General features: G+C 42.8%; 1 protein-coding gene across 3 annotated transcripts in view; it reads right to left on the reverse strand.

The window, feature by feature from the left end:
- CCL28 (C-C motif chemokine ligand 28) overlaps positions 1-14011 on the reverse strand; it is a 36467-nt gene extending 22456 nt beyond the window's left edge. For all 3 annotated transcript variants that reach the window (XR_015148708.1, XR_015148707.1, XM_086361634.1), the window contains exons 1-2: positions 13316-14011; positions 1032-1158 (exon numbers count right to left, since the gene is read on the reverse strand). Coding sequence is in view for 1 of the 3 variants with exons in the window: in XM_086361634.1 (XP_086217760.1) it covers positions 1032-1158; positions 13316-13385 (197 nt within the window). In the remaining 2 variants the exon portion in view is untranslated. The remainder of the gene's footprint in view (positions 1-1031; positions 1159-13315) is intronic.
- Positions 14012-14385: the final 374 nt, after the last annotated feature.

Raw genomic sequence — 14385 nt, forward strand, 5'->3', positions numbered from 1 at the left:
AATTTCAATGCTTGCAATGGTTTCTGCATCTAAAACACTTATCTCAAACCTTAAAGTCTTTATACATGTTCAAAGTTAAGGGAACTAATGTTCAAGAAGAGCAAATTAAAATTGAGATGCTGCTGCTGCTGCTAAGTCGCTTCAGTCGTGTCCGACTCTGTGCGACCCCATAGATGGCAGCCCACCACGCTCCCCCATCCCTGGGATTCTCCAGGCAAGAACACTGGAATGGGTTGCCATTTCCTTCTCCAATGCATGAAAGTGAAAAGTGAAAGTGAAGTTGCTCAGTCATGTCTGACTCTTTACGACCACATGGACTGCAGCCTACCAGGCTCCTCCGTCCATGGGATTTTCCAGGCAAGAGTACTAGAGTGGGGTGCCATTGCCTTCTCTGAAAATTGAGATGAGATACCACTAAACACACTAAAATTAGAAAGACTGGGGCACCAAAAATTGGAAAACATTTTAAAAAACAACATAGTTAAGGGACTACATTTTGGATAAGTAAAAACATGTTCTGTAGTAAAACAGTTTGGAAACAGAGAACATTTAACTTTATATGTCAAATGTAAGGAAACACGAAAGAGATGACTTATCATGTAATCATGTAACTTATGATTACAAAATAAGACATAGTCCAATTTCATCTTACTTGAGACCAAGTCGTAACCACTCTATATCTTTCAGCTGTCTTGTCAGCACAGAGGTGTCAGATTTTCATTTGTTTTTTTTCATTTTAATTTTTTTCCCACTCAGAACATCCCTCGTTTGGCTGAGGAAAGTCACGCACATTGTCTGGTGACTAAAAGCGTTTCACCTTCACTGCATCACTGCAATGCAGGGTGCGGAGGGCTAACGTGGGGCTCTGGACATCCTGGTACTGACAGAGTGTGCATTCACACCACTCTCCCTGCTCTTGTTCAAATAATGATCTGTATGTTGGGTAGCAGGCAGAGTCTCCCCAACCTATGGTTCACTGGTGGAGAAATGGTCATTCTGCAGGTTTAGCCCTCCTGCCAAACAGCACTCACATGACAGCAGCCAAGTCACAATCCCCGTCAGCTCTCTGGATGCGACACGTCGTCACTCTTTCCAGAAGCCTTCTGGAAATATGATGTGAAACCTCGGTGCAGCAGCTGGAGGCAATGGGAAGTATGGCTAAAAGAAGAAAAGAAAGAAACATGAAATCGTATGGTTTATAGAATACATGTTGTTCAGTTGCTAACTCAGGTCCAACTCTTTGCGACCACCATGGACTGCAGCATGCCAGGCTTCCCTGCCCTTCACCATCTCTCAGAGTTTGTTCAAACTCACGTCCATTGAGTCGGTGATGCCATTCAACCATTTCATCCTCTGTTGTCCCCTTCTCCTCCTGCCTTCAATCTTTCCCAGCATCAGGGTCTTTTCCAATGAGTCAGTTCTTTGCATCAGGTGGCTAAAGTATTGGAGTTTCAGCTTCAGCATCAGTCCTTCCAATGAATAGTCAGGACTGATTTCCTTTAGGATTGATTGGTTGGATCTCCTTGAGGTCCAAGGGACTCTCAAGACTCTTCTCCAGCACCACAGTTCAAAAGCATCAGTTCTTCAGTGCTCAGCCTTCTTTATGGTCCAACTTTCACATCTATGCATCACTACCATTGCTTTTCCTATGGTTTTACCATAGGAAAAATAATAGTTTTGACTATATGGACCTTTGTTGGCAAAGTAGTGTCTCTACTTTTTCATATGCTGTCTAGGTTTGTCATAGCTCTTCTTCTAAGGAGCAAGCATCTTTTAATTTTGTGGCTGCAGTAACCATCTGCAGTGATTTTGGAGCCCAAGAAAATAAAATCTGCCACTGTTTCCACTTTTCCCCCATCTATAGCACACTGGCCTGGCTTTATCTTGGAGACTCCAGAGAAACAGAATGTTAACCTGCTTGAACGAGGGGCAGTCACTTACTGGGGGCTTTGTGTTTGCAGACCACACAGCAGGACACATCTCTACCTTCCAGAACTCACACTGTATTTTGGGGAGATAAAACTAAGCACAAGCAAAGACATAAAGCAAGGGAAGATGAGGGCAGTGGGGTTGCGACCAGACTTGCTTGAAGAAGCAAGATTGATAGAGTGACCCAAAACTCAGAGGGGACCAACCACATGGGCCCCTGGAGCAAGTTTGAAATTAACTGTCCAGGAAGGACTTAACTGAATCTTTGAGGATTTGGAGGGATGGCAAAAAATGGAGAAGACTTGTCCAGGCTAAAGGAAGGGCATGGTCAAGAGTTCTGAGATAGGAAAGCACAGGGCACACTTAGGGAATAAAGAAAAATAGACCTCTTTGCCTGAACTAAGTTGCTGGGAAGCTGATGGATGAGGGATATGGTTCAAAAGATGGACTGACATCATACCATTGACGCCTTGAATGTTAGTCTAAGGAGGTTTATCTTTTTTGAAATGGAGTCCATTAAAGATGGAGAAAAGAGAAGGGTTTTAGAAAAATTTGTCTTGCAGTGATGAGCAAGTAGGGATAAGTCAGGTGTGATTAGGGCAGGAAGTCAAGTTAGGAGAAGCTTATGTGACCCAGATAAAAGGAGAAAAGGGCAACACAAATAATGAAAGGAAACCTAGTCCCCTACTAAAATGTGTATCCACAAATTCCTCCATGCTACCTGCACACAGTAGTCTATGCTCCCCATTCCTCCAAGTGGGTAATACATTTTCTCAAAAGTTAGAAATTATGGTCAACGGTGGCTGCCGGTGGCAGTCTTATAGTAACAGACAAAAGTTAGCCCCTAAATTAGGATTAAAAGAAATGATTAAAACCCCTCAGTGGTGTCAGCTCTAAGTCTCTGATCTTGGGAAAAGAAGAGATTATTAGTGAAAGAAACCAGGTTTAAAAAGCCATATATGGTATGATCCCATGTATATGAAATGTCCATAGACAAATCCATAAAGACATAAAGCAGATTAGTGTTTGCCAGGGGTGGGGGTAGGAGGGAATGGGGAATGACTGCTAACAGATACAGGTCTCTTTAAGGGGTGATGAAACAGGCATGCTGGAATCAAGATTACCAGGAGAAATATCAATAACCTCAGATATACAGATGACACCACCCTTATGGCAGAAAGTGAAGAGGAACTCAAAAGCCTCTTGATGAAAGTGAAAGTGGAGAGTGAAAAAGTTGGCTTAAAGCTCAACATTCAGAAAACGAAGATCATGGCATCTGGTCCCATCACTTCATGGCAAATAGATGGGGAATCAGTGGAAACAGTGTCAGACTTTATTTTGGGGGGCTCCAAAATCACTGCAGATGGTGATTGCAGCCATGAAATTAAAAGACGCTTACTCCTGGGAAGGAAAGTTATGACCAACCAAGATAGCATATTGAAAAGCAGAGACATTACTTTGCCAACAAAGGTCCATCTAGTCAAGGCTATGGTTTTTCCAGTAGTCATGTATGGATGTGAGAGTTGGACTGTGAAGAAAGCTGAGCGCCGAAGAACTGACACTTTTGAACTGTGGTGAAGACTCTTGAGAGTCCCTTGGACTGCAAGGAGATCCAACCAGTCCATTCTGAAGGAGATCAGCCCTGGGTGTTCTTTGGAAGGAATGATGCTAAAGCTGCAACTCCAGTACTTTGGCCACCTCATGCGAAGAGTTGACTCATTGGAAAAGACTGTGATGCTGGGAGGGATTGGGGGCAGGAGGAGAAGGGGATGACAGAGGATGAGATGGCTGGATGGCATCACTGACTCGATGGACGTGAGTCTGAGTGAACTCTGGGAGTTGGTGATGGACAGGGAGGCCTGGTGTGCTGCGATTCATGGGGTCGCAAAGACTCGGACATGACTGAGCGACTGAACTGAACTGACTGAATAGTTGTACAATTCTGTGAATGTACTAAAAATCACTGAATTGTACACCTTCTGTGTTCATTTTTGTTTTGGCTGTGCCTTACAGCTTGCAGGATCTCAGTTCTCCCACCAGGAACTGAACCCAGACCAAGGCAGTGAAAACCCTGAATCCTAACCACTAGACCACTGGTGAACTCTCTACATTAAATGCCGTTTTTTCTTGGCCACTCTGAACTGTGAAGCAAGGCCCATGACAGTAAAGCACTGAATCCTAACCACTGGACTGCCAAGGAATTCCCTATTTCAATTATTTTTAAAGGGCAATGGGAGAAGAGAACACTGGTTCTCCTCACATTTATTAATGCATTGATTTCCTGAAACTAATAGTTCCTTTCTTTAGCTACACTGTGCTGCTATTCTCCAAGTAAAGTTGTTTTAATACCCCAAACAAGGTTTTGGGCTTATTCATGTAACTATCCATTCATTCACCCATCTTACTACATAAAAATTATTATGTGAATTCTTATAAATGAAATACTGTCTATAGCTATGTCTACAAGTTCTTTTATATTGAATCACTATGTTAGATGCTGGGAGTAGAAAAATGAACAGTTACTATTACACAGAACCCTCTATTAGTTGTCACTGACTCTTTGTGACCCCATGGATATAGCCCACCAGGCTCCTCTATCCATGGGATTCTCCAGGCAAGAATACTGGAGTGAGTAGCCATTCCCTTCTCCAGGGAATCTTCCTAACCCAGGGATTGAACCTGGGCCTCCCACATAGCAGGCAGATTCTTTAGCATTGAGCCATCAAGGCAGCCCCAGTTGTGACCCAGGCAACTATAAAATCTTAAATGGACTTTCAACAGCTATGTGGGAATTAAGAATCATAGGTGAACTTATGTGTTTAAGAATTTGAGTTATCTGAATGCTGACATCAATTAAAAGCACAGTTTTAATCCAGAAAAGCACCAGGGACCTATAGGTACTTAATAAACTGGATGACATTTCTCAGATATAAAAGTAAGACGGGCTCACCTGGAGATCACTTAACCTATCAGATTAACTATCAAAAGACAAGAGGCAGGCAAGCATATTTGGTGTTCGTAGATGTGACTGGTGCCCTAGTGAGGCACCTGGAAATACAATAGGCCAAGAAAGACAGAATCCTTTGAAGAGCACACAAGTTAGGCAATGAAGCTTGTGGGATGGTTAGGACTAGGGCTAAGGTAAGATTCTTGCAGATAACATCACGCCCCCAGAGGTTTTCTCATGCAGCTTCCTTTCAGAATATTTCCATTTTTAAAGAACAATCCATGTTTCCCTAGTGGTCCAGTGATCAAGAATCTGTCTTGCAATGCAGGGGACACCAGTTTGGTTCGATCCCTGGTTATGGGAAAATCCCATGTTGCCATAGAGCATCTAAGCCCAGGAGCCACAATTACTGAGTCAGTACTCCAGAGCCTTGAAGCCATGCTCCACAGGAGGCCAGCACACCACAGCTAGAGAGTAGCCCCGGCTCATCAGAACTGCCTGTACACAGCAATGCAGACCCAGCGCAGCCCCAAAAAGAACCATTGGGAATGTCCTCTGATTTCAACAATTCATATAACTATAAAAACATTTTTACTTTTGCATTTTTATATTTTTGCATCTATGCTCATAAACAAGATTAGTCTATATTTTAATCCCCTGAAGTCATCCTTGAATGTTTTGAGTGTTAACATTACATTAATCACCAACGATGCATCAGTTAGCTTTCTCTATTTTTCTATTATTTGGAAAAGTTTGTGTAAGACAAGAATTGCCTGTTCTTTCACTGTTTGGTAAACCTCTAAAACCAGCTAGGCCTGGTGTCTATCTGAAGAAAAGATGTTCAACTCTGACTCAGTTTCCTTAAGAGTTACGTGTTTATTTAGATTTTCTATAACCTCAATTTTGATAGCTTTCTAAGAAATTGTCCATTTCATTTACAATTTTTAATATGTTGTCCCTGAAAGAATTCAGGGCACGTGACCCCAAAGTATTCCATTCTGGCATGTTGATTATTTTAAGTTAAAGTCAGAGAAACAGCAAATGCAAAAAGGGCACTCTGACCTTCCTAAAAGCAAGATACAAAACTTCCAAGTAAGAGGTACTCTCCCTGCACCTGGGGAAGAAAGAAATTTTCAGCATTTTCCAACATTCTGGGTGAAATGAGATGGTGTCTCCATGAGACATGAAGTTGCAGCCAAGGAAAATCTGTACAAACTTTGTGAAACTATGTCGCTTTCCCATGCTTAACTGCCTTAGTTCAAGTTCCTTTGTTTTCTCACATTTTCACAAATTACCACTTTGTCCAACTTTATATAAAAGTCATAACTCAAACTGCTTCTTTGAGTCTTCATTTCCTTGTGAAGGAACCCATTAAATAAACGTGTATGCTTTTTTCTTATTAATCTGTTTTTTGTTATAGGGGTCCTAGTAAAGAATCTAGAAGGATGGAAGGAAAGTTGTTTTTTCCTCTCCCCTACATTACACCATTATCTGTAGTTAAGAGTTCTCTTTCCATTATATAGTGTTTTGCATAGGCAGCTCCTGTGCAAAGTAACCGTTTAAAAACTTTGATCTAAATAATAAAGATAATTTATGTATAAATTTACAAATGCCATTTGCTTAGAAACTAAAAAAATACATTCAACTCATAGGCTAAATGCGAATCACAAAATATTAATTCTGGAAAATAATGGAAATGGTATTTATTATAATGGGTGGAACAGAGCTAAGTCTAACATAAGTGCATTTATTTAAAACACAAACAGGATAAAATAATTGAGCGTCAACCATAAATTGGCACCTGCCATGGGTGCTTGCCATCTGCTTCTACAAGGATTAAATCCTGCTGGGCTGCAGCTGCTGACCTCCAACACCCCCTGAAGGAGTTCGGGGTGGGGAGCAGAAATGAGGCACTCTGCTCAAGGAAACTGGCAGGACAGGTTTTCAGATAGATATTCTCAGGAGCTGATTTTATGGGTGCAATTCTTGTAGATCCTAATATCTAGAAAAGCACTAAAATTCTTCATGGTGACAACTGTTTCTCAGGTCTAGCAGAAGTTGCAGGAGCCCAGGAGAAACTTTCTACAAAAACTATGTACTTGATTGCATGTAGTCCGTCTTTACCAAAATCACATACATACTCTCTTTCCCCCTACCTCTTTGGAACAGTTTCTCAGAGCCATCTGAGGTGCTGTCTCCCAGGGTACAATCCTCATATTGTCCCACATAAAACTTAACTGGCAACTCACGTTGTGCATTTTCTTTAATTGACAAGTGTTCCACTCATGTCCCTAGAAAAGCAAAATCAGAGGAAAAACTAAAACAAAAAATGGGAAAAAGACTCAAGCAGAACGGTGTCCCAACCTTGACGGCTGTCCCAGCACACGTATCTGTAGGCGAGGGCGCCACGGGTCGGGAGACTTGGTGCTGGAGCGGAGGCCCCAGCTCAGGGAAGGGGAGAAGGAGGGCGGAGCGACAGCCCTGGGCAGCGGGTGGTGCTGGCAGTTTGTCTGGGCCACGTCTGGCCGCTTTTCCGGCCTCTGCGCCTGCGCAACCTGCTGGGCGGCTTTCTGTCTCGGCCCGCATTTGGTGCCCGGGCACTGGGAGAGCACTGGGAGCGCACTGGGAGCGGACCCCGGGTCAGGGATAACAAGGACTGCGCCTGGAGGAGGGTGGCGTCCTGCGACCGGCGAGGCTACTCACAGGCCCACGGACGCCCGGCAGCGGAGCCTGCTCCTCCGCCGCGAACCCCGGGGATCTCAAGCACCTGCGCCCTCCGCCGGGACTTCGCCGCCTCTGCCCCGCAGCTCCAGGGGACGCATTTCGGCGTTCCGGGCAGCCCTTCCTGGAGCTGAAGGGGAAAGCAGACGTGTTGGGCATATCTTTCCTACCTCCGTTAGTTTTTTTTGGTTGCTTGATCTACCCGTTTCTGATGCACTTAGGTTAAAAAAAAATCTTACACTGTTGTTGAGATTGTGTCAGGTTTGGGGATTTTTGTTTGTTTTGACAGTCTCCTTTTACAAGACATGGCTTGGGTTCAAATGCAAACGAATACTCTCCTCTTAGGGGTCCTTATTTCACTTAACCATCATTTACCATTAACCCGAGCCAGAAACTTGTGTGTCATTCCCTCTTCCTGCAATCCACAGCCAGTCACAGACACCTGTAAATTTTACTCCCTGGACATTTCTCAGATTTGTCTCCCTGCTTTTCGTCCCTGTCATCACTGCCCAAGTACCAGACCTCATCAGTTGGAAATACTGAGCATCCCAGTTGCCTCCTTGCTCCCAGTCTTGCCCTTTCCCTCCATGGATCTGAGGTCTTATGGCACCATGTGCTTTTCTGGCTTTATATATTTTATATATGTATACAATTTAGGGTTTATATGACTATGGCTTTTGACTGTGAACTCCCTCAGCGTATCTTTATACCCACGCCACATAGCACAGTGCCTGGCATCAGTGCTTTTCCTTTTTTAAAAAATAAGTTTTTGGTCAAGGTCTTATGTCCCAAGTGTCCTAAAACTGCACAGTGCTTTTTCAGAAGCATACCATCCTCCCACCCTCAAGTAATTAGGGGTTAATTCAATATGATAAGTCACTTGTATTCTATTTAATATTTTAAAGATAATGTTATTAGTATATCATTAAAGGCATTATCTTTTATTATAGTGTTATTGCCAATGTTCCTGTTGGTTTGGGGTTGTCATCGTTGTTTCCAGAATTAAGTGTCAGAGAGTTGAATGGTTAATTTGCTACAAATGTCTGTCTCTGGTTTGACTTTATGTCTGTGATCCAATTTTGGTCACTAAGAGAAGGCTTTAAATATTTCCTTACTCAAGACTTTTTAAGATCAACAGTAAAACACTGCAAATTCGTGATATAACAATTAGATTCTGAGCTTTAAGGATTCTGTTACTGTAGAGAGGTGACCCAGCTTCCTCTCTTACTTAGATGTATGGTTACTCAAAGTGTGGTTCTCAGAGCTATGGTATGGTGTCCTTTGGGGCTTATTAGAAATGCAGTTTGGAAAACACCAATACAAATAACACTTTAGAGAACACAATAGAATGGAAACAGAGCAAAGTACATGCCATTGTTGGAGAAATAGTCCCAGGATAAAGCTGAAAATGATAAGAAAATTTCACTTGGCTTCTGTCAGTATCTCAAGTCTACAAGTACAATTTAAAAATGGCAATAGGTATAAAATTTTTTAAAGTGAAAAAAAAAAAAAACAGAATGACAGCAGTTAAATGTTCCAATTATAGTTGGTTGGGGACACACTTCTCCTTCTAGTGAATTTCATACTTTAATGGAGCCATATCATACTTCGAATACCTACAAACAAAGGTGTCCACTGCGCACCACATAGGCAAGAAGGACTCACTAAGCCATGATGCACGAAACTGCTGTGCCCAAATAAAGTCCTCCCAGATACTTCTTAGAGCCCCGAGATAATGTTTGTGTAACAGGGAATGAATGAAAGTCGGACACGACTTGGTGACTGAACAACAACAAATATATAAATATATATATATATATAGGGTCTATGCCTGGTTTATGTTTATACATCAAGTGATGTAGTAAAATAATTTAAATGTCATCATTAAGAATAAAGAGAATTTTTTTCTTTAAAGGAGTCCATATATGACTGAAATTTGAGACAGTTGCTACTGTATTATAAGAAGTCACTCTGCTTCTCTAGACATTGAAAAGAACATTTAAAAAAAAGAAATATGAGGGAAGTTTAAGAGGGAGGAGACATATGTATGCCTATAGCTGATTTATGCTGATATATGGCAGAATCCATCACAACATTGTAAAGTAATTATCCTCCAATTAAAAATAAAATTAAATTAAAAACAGAACAAAGCACACTGAAGGGCAAACTTGAAGAGAAACCAGAGGTTACTGGGCATGTTATGTCTGGCCTCTTGGGGACCACTCCTGGTGAAATGGAGTGTCCCAGTTTACAAGCACAGATGTATATTCTTGGCAACCCTCTGTAGTGAATCTGCTATAACTGAAACAAACAAAAGATAAAGTTTTCTTTCAGGATTCAAGCAGCAAGTCCCTAGCACGTATCTCTAATCAGGAGCCATCCTACTCTGAGAAGGCTGATTATCAGAAGAAACTTGAAGAAAACCAATTTGGGACTCAATGAAGCAAAATCCCCTGACTTGTATCTGCTGGACAAAGGTGGACATTTAGTCTTTAATGTAAAATAAAAACAGAAAGACCCACAAACCCTGGATTGTGGCTTTAAAGAATCTGGCTTTTGGCCACTGAATAATAGACATTTTTATGGAGTCAGAATTGATTTCTGGGAATTGGCAGCCACATCATTGGGGGTGGAGTATTGCCCTATCTTTGGGTAGAATCCAAGGCTTTTAATTATGGGTAAGTCAACCACTTCCTGATTTATACAGAACATTTGGGGAATGCCAGTTACTAAGCCATCACATCAAGATGGCCACTGTAGGCACCATTAAGATAATGGAACATTTAATGTCTTACAAAACAAAACATATTTTCCAAGTCTCAGACTGGCACAGGCCATTTCCTTATTTCCCCGAGCCCGAGACAATGGCCATAGTCAGTGTTCACCTCCCTCCCTCCCATCCTGACCTTCCTCCCAGCCTGCATTCCTTACAACCTCCAAAGGGCACTTGAGACACACAGACCCTTGAATGGAAGCTTCCTACAGAAAGCACTGGACAGTGACTGCAGTCATGAAATTAAAAGACGCTTGCTCCTTGGAAGAAACGCTATGAAAAAACCAAAGGTATGTCTAGTCTAAGCTATGATTTTTCTAGTAGTCATGTATGAATGTGAGAGTTGGACCATAAAGAAGGCTGAGTGCCTAAGAATTGATGCTTTTGAACTGTGGTGTTGGAGAAGACTTTTGAGAGTCCTTTGGACTGCAAGGAGATCCAACCAGTCAATCCTAAAGAAAAGCAATCCTCAATATTCACCAGAAGGAACTGATGCTGAAGCTGAAGCGCCAATACTTTGGCCATTTGATGCAAAGAACTGACTCATTGGAAAAGACCCTGATGCTGGGAAAGATTGAAGGTGGGAGGAGAAGTGGACAACAGAGGATGAGATGGTCGAATGGCATCACTGACTCAATGGACATGAGTTTGAGCAAGCTCCAGGAGATGGTGAAGGACAGGGGAAAGCTGACGTGTTGCAGTTCATGGGGTTGCAGAGTCAGACACAACTTAGCAACTGAACAACAATATATATTGGGATGCATTTTTAAGGTTAACAATAATTAATACATGTCCCACCAAAAAAAGGAAGGTACATCACTTATTTCTAAATGGCAGAAACTTGGAGCTTCTCACACAATGTGATTTTCCTGTGACCCCAACTGCCGTGGGCTTCCCTGGTGACTCAGATGGTAAAGAGCCTGCCTGCAATGCGGGAGACCCAGGTTCAATCTCTGGGTCAGGAAGATCCCCTGGAGAAGGAAATGGTGACAGACTCCAGTATTCTTGCCTGGAAAATCCCGTGGATGGAGAAACCTGGTGGGCTACAGTCCATGGGGTTTCAGAGAGTCAGACATGACTGAGTGACTAACACACAAACCACCTGAGGAGAAGCCCTGAGACTAACTCAGAAATTACAGTCACATCTCCTCAGCTCTTTCTTATCATCATCAACTGTTCCTTTTCAAACACCTCGGTGTCTTTTTGTCCCACCCTCTTTGCCAGAACTCATTGGCCTTGGATCTGGCAGGGCTTTCCTCATCACCCTGCCTCCTCCGCCTGCCCTTCCCTCCCTCCTCTCCTGGAGGAGTGCTGCTGCTGCCTCTGCCACAGGGAAGGCTACAAACAGGCCAGGAAGCGGATGGGGGAGACATGTACACTTTTATTTCAAAGCTTCATGTGAAAAAAAAAATTGTATTGCCAATAATAGGAATGAAGCCTTCCTTAGCTGGTAGACTTTTGAGAAACAATGGATCTGAGTCCTAAAATCTCAATGGTGAAATTTTCTGAAAAATTTACAGAAATATAAAATGAAAAACTTTTTGCCTTGATAAAATGGAAGGACAGAGGGGAAGAACTGTGCTCATTAGTAAAGCTCTGCACATTGGGGTGCTATATTGGGAGTCCCTAAGCAAATGCCTACAGGAGCCGAGCAGTTAATGGGATGTTAATAGCCAAGCAATTAATAGGATGTCCTTCTCTCTGTCTGGAGGACAGAGGCTAGTTTGCTTTAGCAGGTTTTTTTGTTTTTTTGGCTTTTTATATTGTATTGGGGTATAGCTGATTAATAAGCAATGTTGTGATAATTTCAGGTGAATAGCAAAGGGCTAGTATGCTCTATTCATTCTTGCCAGAGAAAGTGGAACCAGTGTTGCCAGACCTGATATTTCAGGAGAAGCCCTAAAATCCAGTTTGTATGTGTGTACACACAACTCTGTGTATGTGAAACCTGTCAATTTAAAATGTTGCCTGAAGTTTTCAAAAAGCAGACCAAACAAAATTTACATTTTACCTCTGTTCTGAATTTAGAGAATCTATTCAGGGTAAAGTTTCAGAAAAGAAGACAGTGGAAAAGAGTTAAATCAATCAAGTATTAAATACCTATATTTAGGGTTTCCTAAATACAGTAGAAAAGATTGCCTCCGGTCCAAACACAGTTATAATCCTCATATGAGTGAGTGAGTAAAGTCGCTAAGTCGTGTCTGACTCTTTGCAACCCTGTGGACTGTAGCCCACCCAGGCTCCTCCATCCGTGGGATTCTCCAGGCAAGAATACTGGAGTGGGTTGCCATTTCCTTCTCCAGGGGATCTTCACAACCCAGGGATGGAACCCAGGTCTCCCACATTGCAGGCAGACGCTTTAACCTCTGAGCCACCAGGGAAGCCCATAATCTTCATATAGATGCCAGCAACTCAAAATAGAAGTTCTTTCTGATATAATTTGTATGGTTCAGTCTCCTTTATCCTGAGTCCCTTTTGTAGGATCAGACTGAAGTTTTGGTTTTCAGTATCCACAGGGCTGACTTTGGTCTGAAAGCTTGCAACTTGCCAAACCCTAAACCAGAGGTCAAGTCTATCTTTCTTCCAGAAACGTGCACACTTGTATTCAGTTTAGCAGGTAGAGTGAGGGGGCGAAAGCTGAAGACAGCCTTTAATAGGCTCTCCTTCAGCCTCTATTGGAGGATTTTCTAAGATAGTATCATCAAAAAAAGGAAGCACTACTCAAAATTGCACAGGTGGCAAATTACTGATATTCCTGTTCAAATGAGGTTCCTTTCTGAAATTGCCTCTTGGAGATGAAGGATTGAAATGTATGCCATTCTCATGTAGATAACAGGAAATTCCTGCCCCTAACTGCTGGCGGTACCTCACTCCTTCCAGTTCCATCTTGGAAGGCAGCCCCCCTCCTTTCATTGGAGGCTGAGATCCCCGGACCCCCCACTCACCTTCTGAGGGGCGAAAAGCCACACAGGCAGCCAAAGCCAGGAGGGCGAGTCCTGTCTGCTGCATTCCCATCTGTCCCAGAGTGCAACAGCAGCAGAGGTGAGTCTGTAAGATCAGGAAATGAGGCTAAAAGTGTCCTTGGGTGCAGAGAAAGAGCGTGGAGGAAAGCAAGCCAGAAAGCCCCGCCCTGGGAGGTGCCAGGGTACCTCTTTCTCATGTTTCTTTCCTTGAAACGGGCTCTTTCTCAGGACCAGAGCTGTTTGCAGCCACCTGGGGGTCAGGCGATGTCAGTGGTGATCTGCCATCTGGTGAGGTTCTTGTGAGTTTGGAGGTGTGCGCCAGAATTCGGGGACAATTAAAAACTACCTGCCTACATGCATTCCTGCACAGAGTTATAAATCAGAATTTTGGAGCAGAGGCCCAGGAATTTGAGTCTTAAGAAAAGCTCCATAGGTGATTCTGAAGGACACCTCTATTGAGAACCGCTGCATAAAGGAATCAGGGTTTTTAAGTAGCTTGTTGAAACTGAGCTTCTAGGGACAAAGGTGGCAAGTCATAAAAAGCATTATCTGGTGGAAAGATGGGAAAATTCAACTCCACTTTGGTCTTGGTTGGCAGCCAATGTGTTTCCAGTGAGGCTGTTAGCTTATTTAGGAGAAAGGTAATAGGACACGCAGAGGGGCTATGATTGGTTGAAAAAAAAAGAGCCCCAGCACAGGTGTGAGCAGCCAGGAGGAGTATGGGGCGGGTTCCAGTCCAGCCGTGTCACTGATCAGCTTTGTGAATAAACTATAGGGTAAACTGAGAGTGTTGGGTTCTACTCCCACCTCTTCTACTAACTGGTTGTATAACTTCAGCAAATGTTTTTAATCTTTGTGTAAATAAGAAATCCACTGGATGATCTCCAAAGTCCTGCCATGCTTCCTCTGACTGCACTGTGTCATGCAGTAGGCCCCCCTTTTTAATTAAACATATTTATTTATTTGGCTGTGCTGGGTCTTAGTTGTGGCAGGATCTTTTAGTTGCTGCATATGAACTCTTAGTTGTGGCAAATGAGATCTAGGTCCTCTGA

This window comes from Bos grunniens, chromosome 20 (genome assembly GCF_055505025.1).
Source record: "Bos grunniens cultivar Pamir isolate PY7600 chromosome 20, Bosgru_T2T1.0, whole genome shotgun sequence".
Lineage (NCBI taxonomy): Eukaryota > Metazoa > Chordata > Mammalia > Artiodactyla > Bovidae > Bos > Bos grunniens.